Below are 21,624 nucleotides of genomic sequence, written 5' to 3'. Positions count from 1 at the left end.
TTATTTAGGTCAACCCTCTGGTCAAGTAGGCCAGCCTCAAATCTAGCAAGGCCAGCCTACTATCCAACCAGGTCAACCCTTTGGTCAAGTAGGCCAACCTCAATTCCAGCAAGGCCAGCCTACTGTCCAACCAGGTCAACCCTCTGGTCAAGTAGGCCAGCCTCAATTCCAGCAAGGCCAGCCTACTGTCTAGCCAGGTCAACCCTCTGGTCAAGTAGGCCAGCCTCAGACCCAGCAAGGCCAGCCTACTATCTAGCCAGGTCAACCCTCTAGTTAAGTGGCCCTACCTCAGTTTTAGCAAGGTCAACCTATTACCCATCAAGTTCAACCTGGGGAAGTAGGTCAACCTCAATACCAACAAGGCTAGCCTTCTAACTAGTTGGGTCAACCCCAGTTTCAACAAGGACATCAGTCCGGTCAAATCAATCCATCTTTCAGTCAACCGGGAATTCAAACACTAGTTGTTCCTCAAGTCCCGCCTGGTTTCCAGACTCAGGCTGGACACCAGACTCAATCTGGCCTCCAACGTCAAGTTGGATTTCAACCCAACCTATCTATCAAATGCAACCTGGGACTCATGCGCAATTTGGAGCTCAGCCACAATACGGTCTCCAAGTACTTCAACAACCCCAAGGGCAACCTCATAGTACTTTGTATCAAAATTATCAGCAACCACAAGTCAATGCTTATCAAAAATTTTAGCAGCCCTACACTGCCCCTATTGGTCAAGTTGGTAACTCATGGATTGATGGTGGTCAAAACTCGGGTCAACCATCAGGTTATACTTATAATCCTTATGGACAAAACCCATGGGGGCAACAAGGAGCTGGATGGAACCCTAATGCTGGCTCTTATCAGAGGCCTATGATGTCCTTTAATCCTTAATTACCTTTTCTGCCAACCTTGGAACTACTTGATGTGTCCAAGCCAGCAAATGATCCAATCCTTCATAATCCATATTGGCCACCAGTTCTGACCAAAATTCCCGGTGATTGTCCTAAATTTGATGGTAAATCTGGACAGGACCCTCAAGCTCATGTCATGACTTATCACCTCAGGTGCTTGTCTAACTCATGGCTTGATGATTCTATCCGTCTTCATCTTTTCCAATAGATTCTCACCGGTTCTGCCGCAAAATGGTATATTGAACTTGCTCGTGGAACTTTCCAGGATTTCAATTCACTTGTGATGGCATTTATTACCCACTTTCAGTTACCAATTTGTTATGAAACGGGAACACACCTCCTTACATCTTTGAAACAGGACATGGCAACGCACATCTCTGATCACATTCAGGAATGGAGAAGGCGTCGCCACTTGATTAAGTTCTGGATCCCTGACCAGCTTCTGACTGACTAGTTTACAACCTCTTTTGTCGGTCTGATAGCCCGCGATATCGCTATGGGGGCATGTGTTACTGAAGAGCAAGCTATCGCGCATGCTCAGTATCTCAATTTGGTTTATTCCCAATTTGGCACACTGTATGATCTTTTTCCTGATGCTCCGCGACTCGAGACTTCTAAAGCCCCATCCACATCTTTTGTTGATGGTGTTATTGGTTCCGTGGCTTCATCTTCCCAAAATTCTTCCATGAATCTGATGAAGCAAAAACCTACTGCTTCTAGTGATAATGCTTCTCCATCTACTCCTAATACTAGCAAAACCTCCAAAGTCAATGTCGTTCAGTCCACCGTGGCAGAAAAAACTTCGGAAGGTAAAAATAAGGGGAAAGGTAAAAATAAGGCCGATACGCCAAAGCAGGATCCTCCAAAGCCTCCCTCCAATAATGGTTTGAAGCACAAACCCAAGTATCCTTGTCTTATCTGTGATGAGGATCACTACACTAAAGACTATCCTCGACGGTCTGAAGTTAGTTGTTTGCTTAAAGGGACTTTGAGCACTCCTGCCGTACTTAAAGATCCCTTTCCCTCTTAGCAAACCCAAATGGTGGTCGATCAACCTCAGTCCTCTTCCACTTTTGGCTCTCAAGTTTTTATGGCTAGGACTATTCCCATTCATATAAGTACTCGATTGAAAGAATATCCTCCACCTGCCAAAAATGAACCTGAAGTTCCTTCAAATGTTCCTTCATCTAGTTCTGGCCCTCTTCATATTGAATGACCTAGCACTGAGTCTGTCATTCGACCTCCTACCAAGGGAGTGCCCCGGAAATCTTCTTATAACCCCAATGCTTGTGCCGCACAGCACTATAGCATTGTTGAGGACTTAGCCCAAGCCCCTTAGGCTATGTCCACTTTGGAAGTCCTCCAGAGTTGTCCCTCCTAATGGAAGTCTCTGTTATCAGCCATTGGTGGCATTAACCTGACCAATTCAGAATTAATTACTTTCAATCTTGACAATCATGTACCGCAATTGCCTCATCGGATTGCTTTCCTCATCCAAGTCATCATTAACTCGAAGAATATTTACTGTACTGTTATTGATGAGGGTGCCTCCACTTGCATCATGTCCGTTGCTTATTGGAAAGCCATTGGTTCCCCATCATTGAGTCAATCTCCTAATACTTTGGAAGCCTTCAATGGAAGAGACTCTCATCCATTTGGTATCCTCCCACACTTGCCTATCACTCTAGAGGAGAAGATAGTTGAGGTTGAGGTTGAAGTTTTTGATGCGAATTTGACTTACAACCTTTTGTTAGGCCGAAGTTGGACATACACCATGCGCGATGTGGCTTCATCTCTATTTTGTGTACTCTGTATTCCCCACCAAGGGAAAATTGTCACGGTTGATCAACTGTCCTTCTTCACCTCTTCTTCTTTGGATGGCAATGTTCCATTTGTGGAGCATACCACTATTCCCTATGAAAGTGTGGGCGTTGGACTCTTCAAAGATCCTGCCCTTACAGGTGTCTTTTTGCTCCCACCTCCCAACGTCACCCTGATTAACATGATTTCTATCCATTCTGATCCTTGGGTGATCCCCCCCATCGATCAGGTAGACTCCTGGGGTGATGTTATGCCATTGAGTCCTACCGAGCTCAACTATGTTGAAATTGTTTCAGCATCAGCTTCATCCTCTGACCCTACTCCATTGCACAGATCTCTCGACAAGTATGTGCAATCCCCTTGGCTTGGAGACATTGCTTCTCCAGATCCGTTACAAGAAACATTTCCTTTCGATGAAGCAATTCTCGAAAGTATGTCTTTTGAGGACCCTCCTTGTTTCGATCATCACCATCGTTCCTTATTTCTCCCAAGCCATGGGGCCATGACTACCTGTCTAGAGAAGTTTGCTTCCTATATTCCCTCTCAGCCGCTTCAGACACCTATCCTGATTCGTGAAGTTTTTTCTAAGGGAAACATGGGGAATATTACACAAACCATGCCAATTGACATCTCTGTCAAACCAGGGATTATCGAGAATATTGACATTGGAGTTACCTATTCTCTGGAAGAGATTCAGCTTTACACCAACCTTTTCAGAGAGTTTCGCGGCGTGTTCGCTTGGTCATATGAAGAAATTCTTGGTATTGACCCAAGTATTTTGATCCACGAGATACCTACGTACCCTGGTGCAAAGCTTGTTCGCCAACATTTACGTCCCATGCATCCAATAAAAGCCTCGGCTATTAAGGGAGAAGTTGAAAAACTTCTCAAGGCAGGGTTTATTTACCCTATCCCGTTGACTGACTAGGTCTCTAATATTGTCCCTATGACCAAAAAGCAAGGCACTATTAGGGTTTGTGTTGATTACTGTGACATCAATCACGCCTATCCAAAGGATAATTATCCTACGCCCTTTATCGACCAGCTCATCGATGATTGTGTTGGGAGTGAGATTTTCTCGTTTATGGATGGCTTTTCTGGTTACAACCAGATTAATATTTCGCCTACCGATCAACACAAAACTGGCTTCATATGCCCGTGGGGTACCTTTGCTTACAAAAAGCTTCCTTTCGGCCTAAAAAATGTCAGTGCCACTTTCCAGTGAGCAATTCCTATGCATTTCATGCTATCCATCACATTGTTCAGCCGTATCTGGATGACCTTCCAACTCATTTAGCTAAACATTCTGACCATCCGAACTACCTCTGTTAGATTTTTATTCACTGTAGACATTACCATACTCATCTCAATCTGCATAAGTGTGTCTTTTGCGTCGTATTCGAAAGACTTCTCGGGTTTGTCATCTCTAAAGATGGCATTCATCTCGATCCCGTCAAAGTTGAAGCTATAATGAATCTCTCACCTCATACTTCTTTGCATCAGTTGCAGAGTTTGCAGGGAAAAGCCAATTTCTTATGTTGTTTTATCCCTAACTACGCTAAGATTGCTAAAGGTTATACGCGTCTCCTTAAGCCTGACACTCCCTTTGTTTGGGATGACACTGCCCAAAAGTCATTCGAGCAACTCAAGACACTTCTTGTTTTTTCTCCCTTATTGCGTCCACCTGACTACCATCGTGACTACACCCTTTATCTCGCTGTTGTCGACAACACTATTAGTATGGTTTTTGTTCAAGACGATGAGTCAAGGGATCTCTACTTGAATGGTTCATGAGGCACAATACTTTCTAAGGTTTTGCAAATGGGGTAGCAAGCTAAGTGGGCTTGATTGTGGGGAAAAACTCCACAGTTAAGCGCGCTTGAGCCAGAGGAGTTCTGGGATGGGTGACCTCCTGGGAAGTCCTGGTTACCGGGTGCAAGCCCCGGAAGTGATGATTGATGCTATGTGATTCGTTCTCCACATTTCACTAGTTTCAATCCCACTTCTTCACCCCTGTGAGCATCACCCGATGCAATGAGTGCTAAGTGAACTATTCAAAAATCATGAGAAATTAGTCACTTTACGACTACCTCTCATGGAAATGGTCATACTTTGAATGACTTACTTAACGCAGTTGAATCCCAAAAATGATATCTAATATAATGCACTGCGTAAATCCCCCATACTTAAATTCAAAAAGAGTCAAGGGATCTCTACTTGAATGGTTCATGAGGCACAATACTTGCTAAGGTTTTGCAAATGGGGTAGCAAGCTAAGTGGGCTTGATTGTGGGGAAAAACTCCACAGTTAAGCGCGCTTGAGCCAGAGGAGTTCTGGGATGGGTGACCTCCTGGGAAGTCCTGGTTACCGAGTGCAAGCCCCGGAAGTGATGATTGATGCTATGTGATTCGTTCTCCACATTTCACTAGTTTCAATCCCACTTCTTCACCCCTGTGAGCATCACCCGATGCAATGAGTGCTAAGTGAACTATTCAAAAATCATGAGAAATTAGTCACTTTACGACTACCTCTCATGGAAATGGTCATACTTTGAATGACTTACTTAACGCAGTTGAATCCCAAAAATGATATCTAATATAATGCACTGCGTAAATCCCCCATACTTAAATTCAAAAAGAGTCAAGGGATCTCTACTTGAATGGTTCATGAGGCACAATACTTGCTAAGGTTTTGCAAATGGGGTAGCAAGCTAAGTGGGCTTGATTGTGAGGAAAAACTCCACAGTTAAGCGCGCTTGAGCCAGAGGAGTTCTGGGATGGGTGACCTCCTGGGAAGTCCTGGTTACCGGGTGCAAGCCCCGGAAGTGATGATTGATGCTATGTGATTCGTTCTCCACATTTCACTAGTTTCAATCCCACTTCTTCACCCCTGTGAGCATCACCCGATGCAATGAGTGCTAAGTGAACTATTCAAAAATCATGAGAAATTAGTCACTTTACGACTACCTCTCATGGAAATGGTCATACTTTGAATGACTTACTTAACGCAGTTGAATCCCAAAAATGATATCTAATATGATGAGGATGGTTCCAAGCACGTTATCTATTATCTTAACCGCAACCTCCTTGACACTGGGACTCGATATGCTTATGTTGAGAAGCTCACCTTAGCGGCTATTCAGGCTGTCCAACATTTCCATCATTATATTTTGTTGCGTACGACGACCGTGATTTCCGATTGCAACCCTATGACATACATCTTGTCACATAAATTGTTGGGGGGCAAGTACTCGAAATGGATCTTTATCCTTCAAGAGTTCGATTTGGAGTTTACTACCACCAAGTCTAAGAAGTCACTAGTCTTCGTTGAGTTGATTTGCTTGTTACCGTCTGCTACCGCTCCCTCTCGGATAGAGGATCGCATCCTGGATGACACTCTTTTCTTGATTAGTACCCTTGATCCCTGCTACGGTGACATTATTGTCTATCTCCGGATGTCTTCCTTCTGTCTTGATTTGTCTAAGGATGCTCGGTGACATATTCGTCACCATTCTTAGCCTTATCGTATTGTTGGAGACACTTTGTACTGTCTCGGCATTGATTTAGTTCTCTGTCGTTGTTTGATGTTCGAGGAAGTTGAACGAGTCTTGAATGACTACCACTCTGGCGCTTGTGGTGGTCATATGTCTGGTTATGCTACTGCAGCAAAAATCCTTCATGCTGGTTACTTTTGGCCCTACATTTTTAAGGATTGCATTCTCGCTGTTCATTCCTATCACGCGTGCCAAATTTACCAGCGAAAGATGTGTGTGCCACCTTCCCTTTTGCATCCTGTCATTACCATGGGCCCTTTTGCTAAATGGGGCATTGGTTTTTGGACCTGTAACCCTCGCTCAGCCCGGGGGCATGGGTATATCATCCTTGCCATTGATTATTTTACAAAATGGGCCGAAGCTATGCCTAACTTATCTAATGATGGTAAGACAACTGCACAATTCCTATTCAATCATGTGATTACTCAATTTGGAGTCCCTCAGGCTATTATCACTGATCACGATTATCATTTTCGTGGTCATATGATGACTGAGTTAACGACCGAGTTAGGCTTGCGTCACGATCAACGAAAATTTTAAGAACCACCCTAAATTTATATGTATAATAAATGGGCTAATCCCCATGATACATAGGGAAAATGGGAGGCGATTTTATCAATAATATGTATATATAATTTTTTTGGCGAATCTCTCACCAGATTATATTATCTTGTATAGTGATGGAGAATCTTTCACTGAATTATAAAATCTTGTAAGATCTTGGCAAATCTTTTACTGAATAATAAAAGATTGTGAAGCCTTGGCGAATGTTTTGTTAAAGTATGAAACCATATATGATAATAAGAAAACATATTCATTAAACTGTAATATACTAACATACATGTTTGGAAAAAGAAACATTTTGTTCTCTTCCTACAAACGATGTTCCAAGTTTCAGTGGCCGTGTTTGTCAAGGTTCTTATAATACACTCTTTCATATCCTTCCATCAGTTTTGATAATATTCCACAACAAAGTTCTTGTAGGTGTTGATATTGACAAAAAGTTATGTCAAGGTAGGAGAGATTAATCTTTTCTCTACAACTTTTGTCAAGCTACCACTTTTTTCAAGTTATCAAATTTCTTTATTATTCCATAGACTCCAACTGCGAGATAAAAAAAAACACATAAAGTTTGTTTACCCCAACACGCCAACAAGTAGCAAGCCCCAACTATATTATATAAGAAAGTATTAGGTATCCCAAGGGCTTGAAGGAGATCTAATTGAAAGAAGTACCATTGTGAGAATCCTTCCAATCAATATATGAATATATAAATGTAGATTTATTATTATTTTAATTGGAAATATTCAATTAAATAATAAAATTTAATTACGTCTCTCCCAATCTAAATTGCTTATTAGCATAATTCACTACCCTCACAGGTCTCGCATTTTTTAACAGCGTTGTAACATGTAGATTAATTTCCTTTTTGGTGAAAAATCTCCACCTTTTAGGAAAGTATGGTGCAGTGGCTCCAACCCCTACAGATCATTAGGACAAACTAAGAATAGCACAGAAGATGAAAGGTTCTACAAACCAACTTATTTTTCAAACAACTAATCCAACATCAGTACCTAAACTTTTTCATGAAGATATCATATTGAGAATGTTTGAAAAATGGTAGATTTATTATTATTTTAATTGGAAATCTTCAATTAAATAATAAAATTTAATTACGTCTCTCCCAATCTAAATTTCTTATTAGCATAATTCACTACCCTCATAGGTCTCACATTTTTTAACAGCGTTGTAACATGTAGATTAATTTCCTTTTTGGTGAACAATCTCCACCTTTTAGGAAAATATGGTGCAGTGGCTCCAACCCCTACAGATCATTAGGACAATCTAAGAATAGCATAGAAGATGAAAGGTTATACAAACCAACTTATTTTTCAAACAACTAATCCAACATTAGTACCTAAACTTTTTCATGAAGATATCATATTGAGAATGTTTGAAAAATGGTGAGAAATCTTCTACCAGGGTGATGTAGAAAGAGCGATAAGGTTTCATTGTTTTGAATTTTTTTTGTTAAATTAGAAAAAGTTAAAAACCAATATTAATGGAGATATTGGTATTTTTTACTAAATTTTGTGAAGTGACTAAATGTAGCTTTAACCATTCACCTTAAGATGTTTTTACAATATAATTTCCTAAGTCTATTTAATATCTTCATTATCATGGAGAGGAGGGCTCTGATGGCGGAAGTGAAGAAAATAATGGTGGCCGTGGACGACAGTGAACTCAGTCATTATGCTCAGCAATGGGCTTTAAACAACCGGCATCTTTATGGAAGCGCTGTTTCTCTTGTGATATTTCACGCTCAACCAGTGGTAGCCTTCAACACCGCTGCACCAATGGGGATAACAACTCCTGGATTACTTGAAACGTTTTTGGTTCAACAGAAGCAGGTTTCTCAAGCAATCCTTTCTCGTGCTAAAGAGATATGTGCTCAGGAAAATGATATGGACAGCGAGAGAGCCGGGAAGACAATGAAAGGGAAAGCCTGTATTAACTTTTCTGAAAACCTGTCTGCCCATTCGAGCTGCGCGACAGGATTCAGTCAGCGCGTTGATGTAGATTTACGGCTCAGGGCGAGGGAAGATGGGAATCTGGTAACTTCCGAGGGGTGCCTGGGCATCTGGAATATGCTCATTTGGAGATTCGTTGCCAAATGGGGGCAAATGAAGGTTGCATACAAAGTGTTTGAGAAAAGTCCTGAACGAGATGCTACTGATTGGAATGAGTCGCTTTCTGGTTCTGTGAAGAATGGGAGAGAGGACGACGCATTGGGACTGTTCTGGGCAATGCCTAAGAGAAATGTGGTCTCATGCACTGCCATGTTTACAGGACATGCGCAGAATTGTTATATGGACAGGGCACTTCTGGCCGGAAGCAAGCAGCGATTCTGCTCCTCATTTTCGCCAGATTTGCTTGCAGAGGTTCCTCTATTGATTCAGCCAGATCTGTTGGAAGAATCTCAGGAATTTCAAATCCAAGTCAAACTACTGGGCAAGACAAGGATAAATTGGGTTCGAACAACAGATCTAGTCCAGGATCTTCTGCAAAAACTGGAAAGCCGGATGGGGATCCCCTCCTCCTTCCTCAGATTGTTATATGAGGGTAAGCAACTAATGAGCCCCCTTCCTCTCTCTTTTTACAGCATTCATAAGGACGCCTCTATCGAGGCTTCTTTTCGCTTAAGAGGTGGTTCCTTTGGGCAGACCTCCTCTGCCCCTTCTTTCTCTTACAAAGATGCAGCTAGCAAAGACGCTGCGCAACCACAGTTCGCTTCGAAAGCAGCCCACCCAAACGCGGCTCCAAAGCCTTTTGTGGTAGACAAATCAGAGGAAATTCCTTCCATCAATTTCTCTCACGCCGAAATTGAAAATCGTTTACAGATTTTTGAAGAATCAGCACTCATCTGCAGATTTAATGGGCTTTGGCCTCGCACAGCAGATCTATACCAATGGATCCACTCCACTTGGACCAAAAAAAGCAAGATTTACTTATGTTCAAAAGGGTTCTTCATTGTGGTTTTTGACTCAAGTGAAGATTACCAAAAGGCCTTAATGGGAGGCCCTTGGTTCTGGGGTGCGGCTGGGCTCTTTCTCACTCCCTGGTTTCCAGAATTTGACCCCTCTACAGCAGTCATCACCAAGCTTCCGATTTGGGTCAGGCTCCCGAATCTTCCAGCTCATCTATGGCATGTATCTGTTTTCATTGCCATTGGAGAGACTTTAGGACGGTACCTGGCTGTAGACAGCTCCAGGAAGGAAAATGGTCTTTTCACCTACGGCAGACTTTGTGCAGAAATAGATATCAGTAAAGGACTACCGGATCAGATTAATCTCAAGATTGGAGATTTCCACTGGACTCAAACCTTGGATTACGAGAACACAGCCTTCAGATGCCGCCATTGCCATCAAACGGGGCACCTCCAGAATACATGTCCTCAGTTCCTCCAAAAAAAGAAGAATCCAAATCGCAAACCCAAAGCCAAGCGCTGGAATCCTTGTGAGCCTCCCCGCTCAATGGGCAGTCTAGATTTCTCTAGTTCGGATGAGGAGGAAACTGAAGCTGTTTTGCAGAAGGATGAGGCTACGGTAGCAGATGTGCAGAATGATGTGATTCCGATAGATACTCCCTCGGGAGCTCCAGCAGTCTCCTCTGACCCTCAGTTTTCTCAGAAACGTACTCATTGTTCTTCTTCCTCAGATTCTGATAAGGAAATTCAGCCGCCAGTGCAGAATAGTCTACAAATTGTCTTGGCTCAGCCAAACTCCACTGGGTGGGTCAAAGTAAACAAGAAAAAAGGCAAAAAATGTCGTGTGGATGGAAATGTTTCCTCGGGGTAGTTCTCTGAGTTGAGTTCTTTCTTTTTGTTCTCCTTTGTCTACTGAGTCCTTTCTTGGATTGTCTCTTAGCGCGAGGTGGTAGCCTATCCCCTGTGGCTCCCTTGCTTTTCTGCTTCGCTTGCTTGCAAGCTTGATTGTACTATACTTTTCTTTTTTTAATAGAATTAGTCTTTATTCAGAAAAAAAAAAAATATATCTTCATTATCATAAAAGCCAACCTATATCCATCTTAACTCCACATCTACCACTCTTAGGGGGATGAAATCTATTTATCCCTCTGAGCACTTGGTAGACCCAGAATTAAGATGGATCTACGATGATAGAATTTCCCCTTTAAATAGTCTATGCTCACATGAATATCATGGTATTGCCATGGGTCAATACCATGGGTTATCATAAACCTGGAGCTTAAAAATTACTATTAGTAATTTATAAAAATTAATAAAATTAATAAGTGATTTTTATTTTATTTTTTATTTTAGCCAAGTTAAAATGTTTAACATACATTAAATTACAACATCCATTTTTACTCTTGATCCACCAAGCCCCCGAGAGGGATCAAATATTTTTTGACTCTATGCTAGTTTTCATATCACGATATTTGATACCTCTTGGGGCTTAGTAGATCCAAAGTAAAGATGGATCTATCCTAGTTTAATTCCCCCATTTAAATAGGCTACATTCCACGTGAATACCATGGGTCAATACCATGTGCCATTTTTATTTTTATTAATACTAATATTAGGGTTAATAATGTTTTTTTGCATGGTATTAATAATAATCTAGCCCATGGTATTTGGCCGATAATATTTTTCCCATAGGTTTCACCTAAATATAATGCATTTTTTGAGTGTTCATAAATATAAGGTGACTTATGGAGTAAATATAAAAAAATGTTTTATTTGTTTACCATACCTCTCGTTTATTTATATTTTTATTAATTTACCATACCTCTTTTACAAAAATGGTATTTGGCCCATAGGATTCACTTAAATAAAACCTCTTTTTTGAAGCTTCATAAATAGAAAGAGGGTTATGGACTAAATATAAAAAGAGGTTTTATTTATTTGCCATATGTCTAGTTTATTTATATTTTTATTTATTTACCATACCTTTTGAGTAAGTATAAAAAGAGGTTTTATTTATGTACCATACCTCTTTTATAAATATGGTATTTGGCCCATAGGATTCACTTAAATAAAACCTATTCTTGAAAATTAGGGTGAATGGAAGGTTGTAACTCTTAATTTCAAGGGCTAAATTTACCTGTTTTACCCTCTCCCTTAAAATAAAGTGGGTTATTTGAGGCGATTTGTAAAAATGTACTATAATACAAAATATTCGCCCACTAAAAATTTAAAACCTCTTAACTTTGCCAAAGGGCAAACATTCACCCCGTATTTTCCATGGTCATGATAGTTCGATGCCTTATTACCCTTAGGCCAATGGCCAAGTCGAAGCTATCAACAAGGTGTTGGTTACGATGCTTCATCGTACCATTGGAATGCACAAGTCCAACTGGCACTTGATGTTGTTTTCTGCCTTATGGACCTACCGTACCTCAGTGAAGTATGCAACCAGATTCACACCATTTCAACTGGTTTATGGTCTGGAAGCTACCCTTCTGATTGAATGTGAAATACCTTCTCTCAAGTTAGCTATTGAATTTCTCCCAAATACTACCCCTATGGAAGAACGCCTTCTTTATCTAGATCGGCTAGACGAAACTCGTCGACTTGCTTCTTTAGTAATTGAAGCACAAAAGAAGAGAGTGAAACTCACTTTGATCAAACTATTAACCCTCGTTCTTTCGTGGAGGGAGATTTAGTCCTGCGATATGATCAAGCAAATGATAAGCTGGGGGCAAGAAAATTCGAACCTATGTGGCATGGGCCTGATATTGTGAAACTCGTTTTGTAGAAAGGGGCCTATGAGATAATTGACTATGAAGGAAACCCTTTGGACAAGCCCCGGAAGGGGCTTTATTTTAAAAAATATTATGCATGAGTCTTTCATGCATCTGCTGTGTACATAAGTGTGTTTTCATTTTGTACATGCTTGGCTTGGTGTGTAAGCATTTGTCGCTTATTGTGTCTTTTTGCTTCTTGTGCAGATGTCAGTTGCACCTTATATCAGTTTCGCTGATGGTGCCTGTCGCAGTATCCAGAATCTTTCCTCCGCGGCATGGGTGATCTACTATCCTCACAGTGAGTTAGTAGACCTTCAAGGTGTTTGTCTAGGGTGTACCACGAACAATGTCGTTGAATATAGTTGTTGGCATTATGATTCAGGTGTTGTACTTGATGGCAAACTCTTTCAGATGGTAAATCAAGAAGGACGCAGGAAATTTTGTTCAGCAAGTGCGTCCCCGCAGGTATTCCATACAGAACCCGCGTCCAGGGACGCTGGCCAGCCATTCAGAAGGTGCGTCCGCCCAGTGCACACATTTCAAGGTAGAGAAAAGCTCGTGGGGGCTTCTTGTGTGGTATCTAGCCGACGGTTGCGTGTTTCTATGGTGTCGGCTCGTGGTATTGTTCCACGCTTTGGGGAGAAGCTTGCCTATATAAAGCAAAGGAGTTCATTTGGATTATGCATCATCTTGGTTGATCATCTCTTGGTGTGATCTAGTCCATATCTTTAAGGGTAAATCTTCTAATGGACTACGATCTATATGGCGCATGATCAGATCTGTGGATCTGAGTGTTTGGGTTGGTTCTGAAGTCCTCTTATCTTCTATATCTAAAAGGACGCAGATTCAGTGAAGGGAAAGTGCGCCGGGACGCAGTACAGTAAAGGATCAGGTGCGTCTCTGAAGCGAAGGACGCGGCGCGACTGTGGTATTGGGTGCGTCTCTGAAGCAAAAGACGCGGCGCGATAGTGTTGATGTGTGCGTCGGTCGCAGACAAGCAAAAGTAACAGTGCGTCTGCACGCAGAACAGCATAAGGTATACTGCGTCCAGTCGCAGGCCACAGAAAGAAAATATGCGTCCCTGTCTCAAGATGATCTGTTAACTGTATATTTCTGTTCATAAGGTGTTCTGGGTTGTTTCTGTAATTACTGATCTGATATCTGTAGTAGACTGTATCTGTTGTATACTTGTTGATCATTTTGAAAAAGAAGTAGGGGGTTGTAGCTCCCTTCCAGGAGAAGTCTGGAAAACAAGAAAGAGTTGTAGCTCTTTGCAGGTTGCAGCCTGCGTGCTGGTAAAGGACTGCACCAGTACAAAATCATTGTAAAAAGAATTTCTTGAAAGAAGATAGAGACATTATTGCAGCAGGTGGTTTTTCTCCCGCATTGGGTTTCCACCTTATATCTTGTGTTCTTTGGTGTGACTGTCTATTTTCTTTATTCATGCTCATTGTTTTATGGTACTGATATGCAAGAATATTTCAAAAGATCAAATAAGGAAGATTTGGTAAATTGCTAGATAATACTGATTCCCCCCCCCCTCAGTATTATTTCCAACAATTGGTATCAGAGCAGGTCCTTCAGAACAGCTTGATCGCTTGAAGGTAGATCGTTCATCATGAGCAACTACGAGAGAGAAGCATCAATCAGGCCACCCATCTTCGATGGAACAAACTTCAATTATTGGAAGGTAAGAGTTACTGCATATCTTCAATCTCTTGGTACAGAAGTTTGGAACATTGTAGAATCAGGCTATGCCTTTCCTTCAGTTACTCCTACAGATCCAGCTGAGAAAAAGCAGTATGAAACAAATGCAAAAGCAGTCAGTACTCTATTAGGAAGTATATCTCAAACAGAGTTCATGAAGGTCATGCACTTCAAATCAGCAAAAGAGATATGGGACAAAATGATCACTAGCTATGAAGGAGATGAACAGGTAAAAGAAGCTAAACTTCAAACTCTCAGGATTCAATATGAGACTCTCAAGATGTATAATGATGAAAGTGTGGCTAATTATTTTCTTCGAGTAGATGAGATTGTTAATTGTATGAAAAATTTGGGTGAAGAAATAAAAGAGACTATAGTAGTTCAAAAGATTCTAAGATCTTTATCTCCCAAGTTTGAATCTAAAGTATCTGCAGTAGAAGAAAAGGAAAATCTCCGTGTTCTCACTATGTCTCAGCTGCATGGAATTCTAACTGCTTATGAAATGAGAAAGGGAGGTCCATCAGACAGAAGGGAAGCTGCTTTTAAAGCATCAGGCAAAGAAGATCACTATGAAGCATGTCATGTTCCAGAAGAAGAGGAAGAAGAATCAAACTTTGTCAGAAATCTTCAAAGGGGTTCTGGAAGGTTCAGAGGTAAGCTACCTTTCAAATGTTTTGCTTGTGGAAGAGTAGGTCATTATGCTGCAAAATGCTCTTATAAGGATAAAGGAAAGGAACCAGTTAGATGGAACAAGAAACAGGGTACAAATAAGAAAAGCTACTACACCCATGAAGATAGCGATGGCTTATCAAACAGTGATGAAGATGAACAAATATAGATTGTTAATGGCATTTGAAGATGATAATTATGAGGATGCTATAGATGTGGATAACCTTTATGATGAAATTACTAGACTCAAGAGATGTATAGAAGAAAAGAACATGATTATTGATACTCTACAATTTCAGATTGATGAAAAGGAAAAACATCTTGAAAAATTAGAAGGTGAAATTGTTGGTCTTAGAAAAGAAATTGAGAAAACAAAAACTATTAATCTCAAGTTTGTCAAAGGATCTGAAACGTTGAATGAGATTATCAGTGTGCAGCGATCTCCTCTAAATAAGACAGGTCTGGGCTACAATGGAGAAACTTCTCAAGCTTCCACTTCAAAAAGTTATCTTGATGCAGCAAGAAGAAATGAGCAAGAACACAAGGAAGATCATCAGGTAAAGCAGGGACAAACTTCAAACTATCAGGGGCAATCCAGCTTAAGGGTGAACAAAAGCCACAACCAGCCACAGGTAAAACCTTCTCAATTTGGTTCAAGAATAGATGAAAATAGAAATTACAATCAGTCGGCTGGTAGATTCAATAATCGCAGAAACTTCTTCAATGGACAATGCTTTTCTTGCCATAACTTTGGTCACAAAGCAGCCCAATGTGTTGCGTATAAAACAATCATGACTAGGGAAGCTCAAAAACAAAGAAGCATGACAGGGAATACAAAAAGGACCTATAACAATTTTTCAGCTCTTGAAAATGAAGTTGAATGCTCTATTTGCAATAATTTTGGACATGAAGATGTTGAATGTAGAAGCAGGTTTCCGGAAAGAAAGGTACAAGAACAAAAAAGGGAACAAACCTCAGGCACCAAAACATGGAAAATAAAGGAACCTCAAACAGAAAGATGTGGGATAGCATTCTATGCAGAAGGACAAGAAAATCTATGGTACATTGACAGTGGATGTTCAAAGCACATGACAGGTGATAAAGAAAAACTTGAATCTTATTCTAATTTAGAAAAGGGAAAGAAAGTCTCTTTTGGAAATGATACTCCTGCAACTATAAAAGGAAAAGGTATTGCTCCTTTAAAAGAAGATGTTAAGGCTGGAAATGTTTTGTTTGTTGATGGACTAAAGCATAATCTTCTAAGTGTAAGCCAGATGTGTGATCAAAGAACCGAGGTTATATTCAGATCAAATGGATGTCTTGTTCGTGATCTTGATACAGGTAAAACAGTTCTCAAAGGAAAAAGAACTTCAAATAATCTATACATTTTTGATGAAGAACAACAACAATGCTATTTAAGCAAGGATGAAGAGCACTGGTTATGGCATCGAAGATTGGGACATCTAAGCTTCTCACAAATAAGGAAAGCTTGCAAATATCAGGCAGTTCGCGATCTTCCAGATATCAAAATTCCTGACAACACCATGTGCAGATCATGTCAGTTTGGAAAACAGACTAGAACTAACTTTCCAGAGAAAGAAGGATCAGCCAGTATGCCTCTTGAGCTAGTACATACAGATGTATGTGGACCATTCAGAAAAAGAACACCTAGAGGAGAGGAATACTTGATATTATTTATTGACGATTTCTCCAGGTTTGTTTGGTTAGGACTTATGAAGCACAAAGATGAAGCTTTCGAAAAATTCAAATCCTTCAAAGCCTTGGCTGAAAATGAATCAGGTCACAAGATTAAGTGCCTCAGATCCGACAGAGGTGGAGAATTTACTTCAAATGAATTTTTCGATTTCTGTGATGAACATGGAATAAGGAGAGAATTTTCTACAGCTAGAACTCCTCAGCAAAATGGAGTAGTGGAAAGAATGAACAGAACAGTCCAGCAAATGGCTCGTGCTATGCTTGATGAATCAGGAACTCCTGCAACCTTCTGGGGTGAAGCTGCACATGCGGCAGTTATTATTCTCAACAAGACAAATGTCCGAGTGAACAGCACTCAAACTCCTCATGAGCTCTGGAGTGGTAAAACTCCTTCAGTAAAGCACTTCAAAATCTTTGGGAGCAAATGCTATATCAAAAATACTGAGGAGCAGCTTGGCAAACTTGATCCTAGAGCAGATGAAGGAATTCTTCTTGGCTACTCTCCACATAGCAAAGCATACAAATGCTACAATAAAAGACTTGGCAGAATTGTTGAAAGCATTGATGTAGTGGTTGATGAGAAAGGATACATTCCTAGGCAAATACATCGTGAAGACATTGAAGAAGATGAAAGCTACCCTCAAAGACAGAATGATGAAGAAGAAGAACTGCAAGAACAATTTCAAGACGGACCTCACGAAGAAGCAGAAGAAAGAACAAGAATAGAAGAAAAGACTCCATCCAGATATGTTCAAAAGAACCATCCAGAATCTCAGATCATGGGACAAAAGGAAGCAGGTATACAAACTAGAAGAACAGTTGCAGAAGCTTCAAGTTATTTGGCATTACTCTCCTCTACTGAACCACAAAATGTGAAAGAAGCATGCAAAGATGAATGTTGGGTGAAAGCAATGGATGAAGAACTTGAGCAAATCGAAAAGAACAATACTTGGGAGCTGGTTCCTAGACCAAAGGATAAGAATGTTATCGGAACAAAATGGGTTTTCAAAAATAAATTGAATGAAAATGGAGAAGTAATTAGAAACAAAGCCAGACTTGTTTGTAAAGGGTATGCACAGCAAGAAGGAATAGACTTTGAAGAAACTTTTGCTCCTGTTGCAAGACTTGAGGCCATCCGAATGTTTCTTGCTCTCTCAAGTTGTCAGAACTTCAAAGTATTTCAAATGGATGTGAAATCAGCTTTTCTGAATGGAGACTTGGATGAAGAAGTGTACATTGAACAACCAGATGGTTTCATTCTTGGAAACGATCCAAATCTTGTATGCCGATTAAAAAAGGCTCTCTATGGTCTCAAACAAGCTCCAAGGGCTTGGTACTACCGGTTGGACAAATATCTTCATCAACAAGGTTTTTCAAAAGGTTCAGCAGATAGCAATCTTTATATAAAAGTTGAAAATGACAAATTACTAATACTTGTTGTGTATGTAGATGACATTATTTTTGGCAGTAATGAAGAAGCTATGAGTCAAAGCTTTGCCTCAGTCATGCAGAAAGAATTTGAGATGTCCTTGCTAGGAGAACTGACATACTTTCTTGGTTTGCAAATCCAACAAAAGAAAGGAGGAATCCTTTTATCTCAAACCAAGTATCTCAAGCAGATTTTGAAGAAATATGGCATGGAAGATGCAAAACCAGTATGTACACCCATGGTTACAGGATGTAGTCTCAGTGCAAATGACGAATCTGCAGCAGTTCATCAACCAACCTACAGATCTATGATTGGAAGTCTACTATATTTGACAGGTACCCGACCAGACATCATGCATGCAGTTGGAATAGTTGGAAGGTTTCAGGCAAATCCAAAGGAGACTCATCTTCAAGCAGTAAAGAGAATCTTCAAATATCTTCAAGGGACTCAAAATTATGGCCTATGGTATCCTAGAGATACAGATCTCACTCTTCATGCTTATACAGATGCAGATTGGGCCAGAAGCGTGGATGACAGGAAAAGCACAAGTGGTGGTGCATTCTTTATGGGTTCTAGACTGGTATCTTGGTTCAGCAAGAAACAGAGTTCAATTGCCTTGTCTACAGCTGAAGCGGAATATGTTGCGGCTGCATCTTGTTGCACCCAACTTCTTTGGATGATGCAGACTTTGCAGGATTATCAAATCACTTGTACCCCTCCTATTCCTATCTTATGTGACAACACAAGTGCAATCAGCATCTCAAAGAATCCGGTTATGCATTCAAAAACCAAGCACATACCAATCAAGTACCATTTTCTCCGGGAACAAGTACTTGAACAGAAGGTCAAATTGGAGTATGTTCCTTCTAAGGAACAAGTTGCTGATATTTTCACCAAACCGTTGCCCAGGGACACTTTTGAATACCTCAGGCAAAAGCTGGGGGTTGTTGATGCATCATCTCACTGTTGACCATCTTCCTATTGATGGTATAGGCTCAGGGGGAGCACATAATGCATTGTTGGCATTATGGAGAAGGAGATCTTGGAAATAGCTGCAATATGTCTCTGTCTCCTTCATGATGGATTTCTGGTTACAAATCTGGAGAAGCATGAGCATAGGGGGAGCATACCCTTTGCTCTTGATGTCAAAGGGGGAGAATGATGAAGCTGAAGATTATGTGGTTGCCATCAAGTCCAAAGGGGGAGTTTGTTGGCATTATGATTCAGGTGTTGTACTTGATGGCAAACTCTTTCAGATGGTAAATCAAGAAGGACGCAGGAAATTTTGTTCAGCAAGTGCGTCCCCGCAGGTATTCCATACAGAACCCGCGTCCAGGGACGCTGGCCAGCCGTTCAGAAGGTGCGTCCGCCCAGTGCACACATTTCAAGGTAGAGAAAAGCTCGTGGGGGCTTCTTGTGTGGTATCTAGCCGACGGTTGCGTGTTTCTATGGTGTCGGCTCGTGGTATTGTTCCACGCTTTGGGGAGAAGCTTGCCTATATAAAGCAAAGGAGTTCATTTGGATTATGCATCATCTTGGTTGATCATCTCTTGGTGTGATCTAGTCCATATCTTTAAGGGTAAATCTTCTAATGGACTACGATCTATATGGCGCATGATCAGATCTGTGGATCTGAGTGTTTGGGTTGGTTCTGAAGTCCTCTTATCTTCTATATCTAAAAGGACGCAGATTCAGTGAAGGGAAAGTGCGCCGGGACGCAGTACAGTAAAGGATCAGGTGCGTCTCTGAAGCGAAGGACGCGGCGCGACTGTGGTATTGGGTGCGTCTCTGAAGCAAAAGACGCGGCGCGATAGTGTTGATGTGTGCGTCGGTCGCAGACAAGCAAAAGTAACAGTGCGTCTGCACGCAGAACAGCATAAGGTATACTGCGTCCAGTCGCAGGCCACAGAAAGAAAATATGCGTCCCTGTCTCAAGATGATCTGTTAACTGTATATTTCTGTTCATAAGGTGTTCTGGGTTGTTTCTGTAATTACTGATTTGATATCTGTAGTAGACTGTATCTGTTGTATACTTGTTGATCATTTTGAAAAAGAAGTAGGGGGTTGTAGCTCCCTTCCAGGAGAAGTCTGGAAAACAAGAAAGAGTTGTAGCTCTTTGCAGGTTGCAGCCTGCGTGCTGGTAAAGGACTGCACCAGTACAAAATCATTGTAAAAAGAATTTCTTGAAAGAAGATAGAGACATTATTGCAGCAGGTGGTTTTTCTCCCGCATTGGGTTTCCACCTTATATCTTGTGTTCTTTGGTGTGACTGTCTATTTTCTTTATTCATGCTCATTGTTTTATGGTACTGATATGCAAGAATATTTCAAAAGATCAAATAAGGAAGATTTGGTAAATTGCTAGATAATACTGATTCCCCCCCCCCTCAGTATTATTTCCAACAATAGTGTCATCATTGAATTATTGGTTGAGGCTATTGACCTCAATATTCATGCATTGATTGTGAATCTAGACTCTCAGCTTGTTGTTCTTCAACTTAATGGGCATTATTCCATCAAAAACCATCAAATTTTAAGGTTGTGTTTACGTGTTCTCTTACTGGAAGAAATTTTGATTATATCACATATCAACACATTCCTAGAAGGCTAAATACATTAACTGATGCATTAGCAAACTATAGAAGTCTACTATGGGTTCTGCTCTATATAGCAGACCACTCCACGGACCACTCGTCTGAGCAGCCGGTGTATCCTGTTCAACACACATGCGGTGTGTCATTGGTACTATCTTGGGATCTCCTCGAATCCTCTGTAATCAGGGATCCCCTCAGTCAAGCCCTCTAGGTTCCGGGCTATCTCCTCCTTAGCATCTCCACCCGGAGGTGGCAAGGCGATCTCTCTGTTGTCCCTTTGGGTCGTAGGAGCGAGACCTACTAGTCTCTCAGGTCTGACATCTACAAAAGTTGAGCATAATTATCAGGGCATATATATTTAAAATCCAAAAACAACAAAAAAACCCAAATACAAAAAGTTTGGTGGTCAAACCAAGTATTTTACCTCTCTCATCCCACTGCTCTCCAGGTGGAAGCAGCATGTCAGGGTCTCCCCTGAAGTCCATCCCTGCGTATGGCCAATCCTCGACCACCACCTGCTGACGATGTAGCCACTCCATAAATTTGGGACCCCATGACACTGGTTGGTCGTCACCTCCTCGCGGCATCACAACAGCCCACCGAGTTATTTGAGTCTCTCGTGGTCCTGGCCACCCCACTCGCATGTCCTGTAACTGAAAGATAGGTACCCGCTCCAGCATGAGCAGTATCAAGATCGAACCGTACCCAAACTGCTTCATCTCACCTCTCTGGAATTTGGTCAACTGCCTCTTCATGTTCAAATACACCGCCTCTGCCCAGTCAAACATAATAGGATTGAGATAGTCTAAAGCGAACTGCAGTTGAGTTTTGGTGGCTTTGTGCTGGGCTTGGGAACCAGCCGCCCTCATGATGGTGAATAACAACACTCGTAGTGACAGATCATTCACTGTGGGTATCTGTAACTTACCACTAGTGGATGATTTTCATACCCCTAGGCACACTC

The 21,624-nt window shown here is 41.2% G+C and overlaps 1 protein-coding gene across 1 annotated transcript in view; it reads left to right on the top strand.

The window, feature by feature from the left end:
- The first annotated feature begins 8,477 nt into the window (after nt 1-8,477).
- Nucleotides 8,478-21,624, top strand: part of LOC149225481 (uncharacterized) — a 62,295-nt gene continuing 49,148 nt past the window's right edge. The window contains exon 1 of the mRNA XM_089379947.1: nt 8,478-9,402. Within this exon, the coding sequence (XP_089236073.1) occupies nt 8,478-9,402 (925 nt within the window). The remainder of the gene's footprint in view (nt 9,403-21,624) is intronic.

Source organism: Pinus tabuliformis, chromosome J (genome assembly GCF_031772625.1).
Source record: "Pinus tabuliformis cultivar Carrire ecotype Pingquan chromosome J, CPIR1, whole genome shotgun sequence".
NCBI lineage: Eukaryota > Viridiplantae > Streptophyta > Pinopsida > Pinales > Pinaceae > Pinus > Pinus tabuliformis.
Note: the sequence above shows the minus strand (reverse complement) of the source record. Positions and strands in the feature narration are given on the sequence as shown.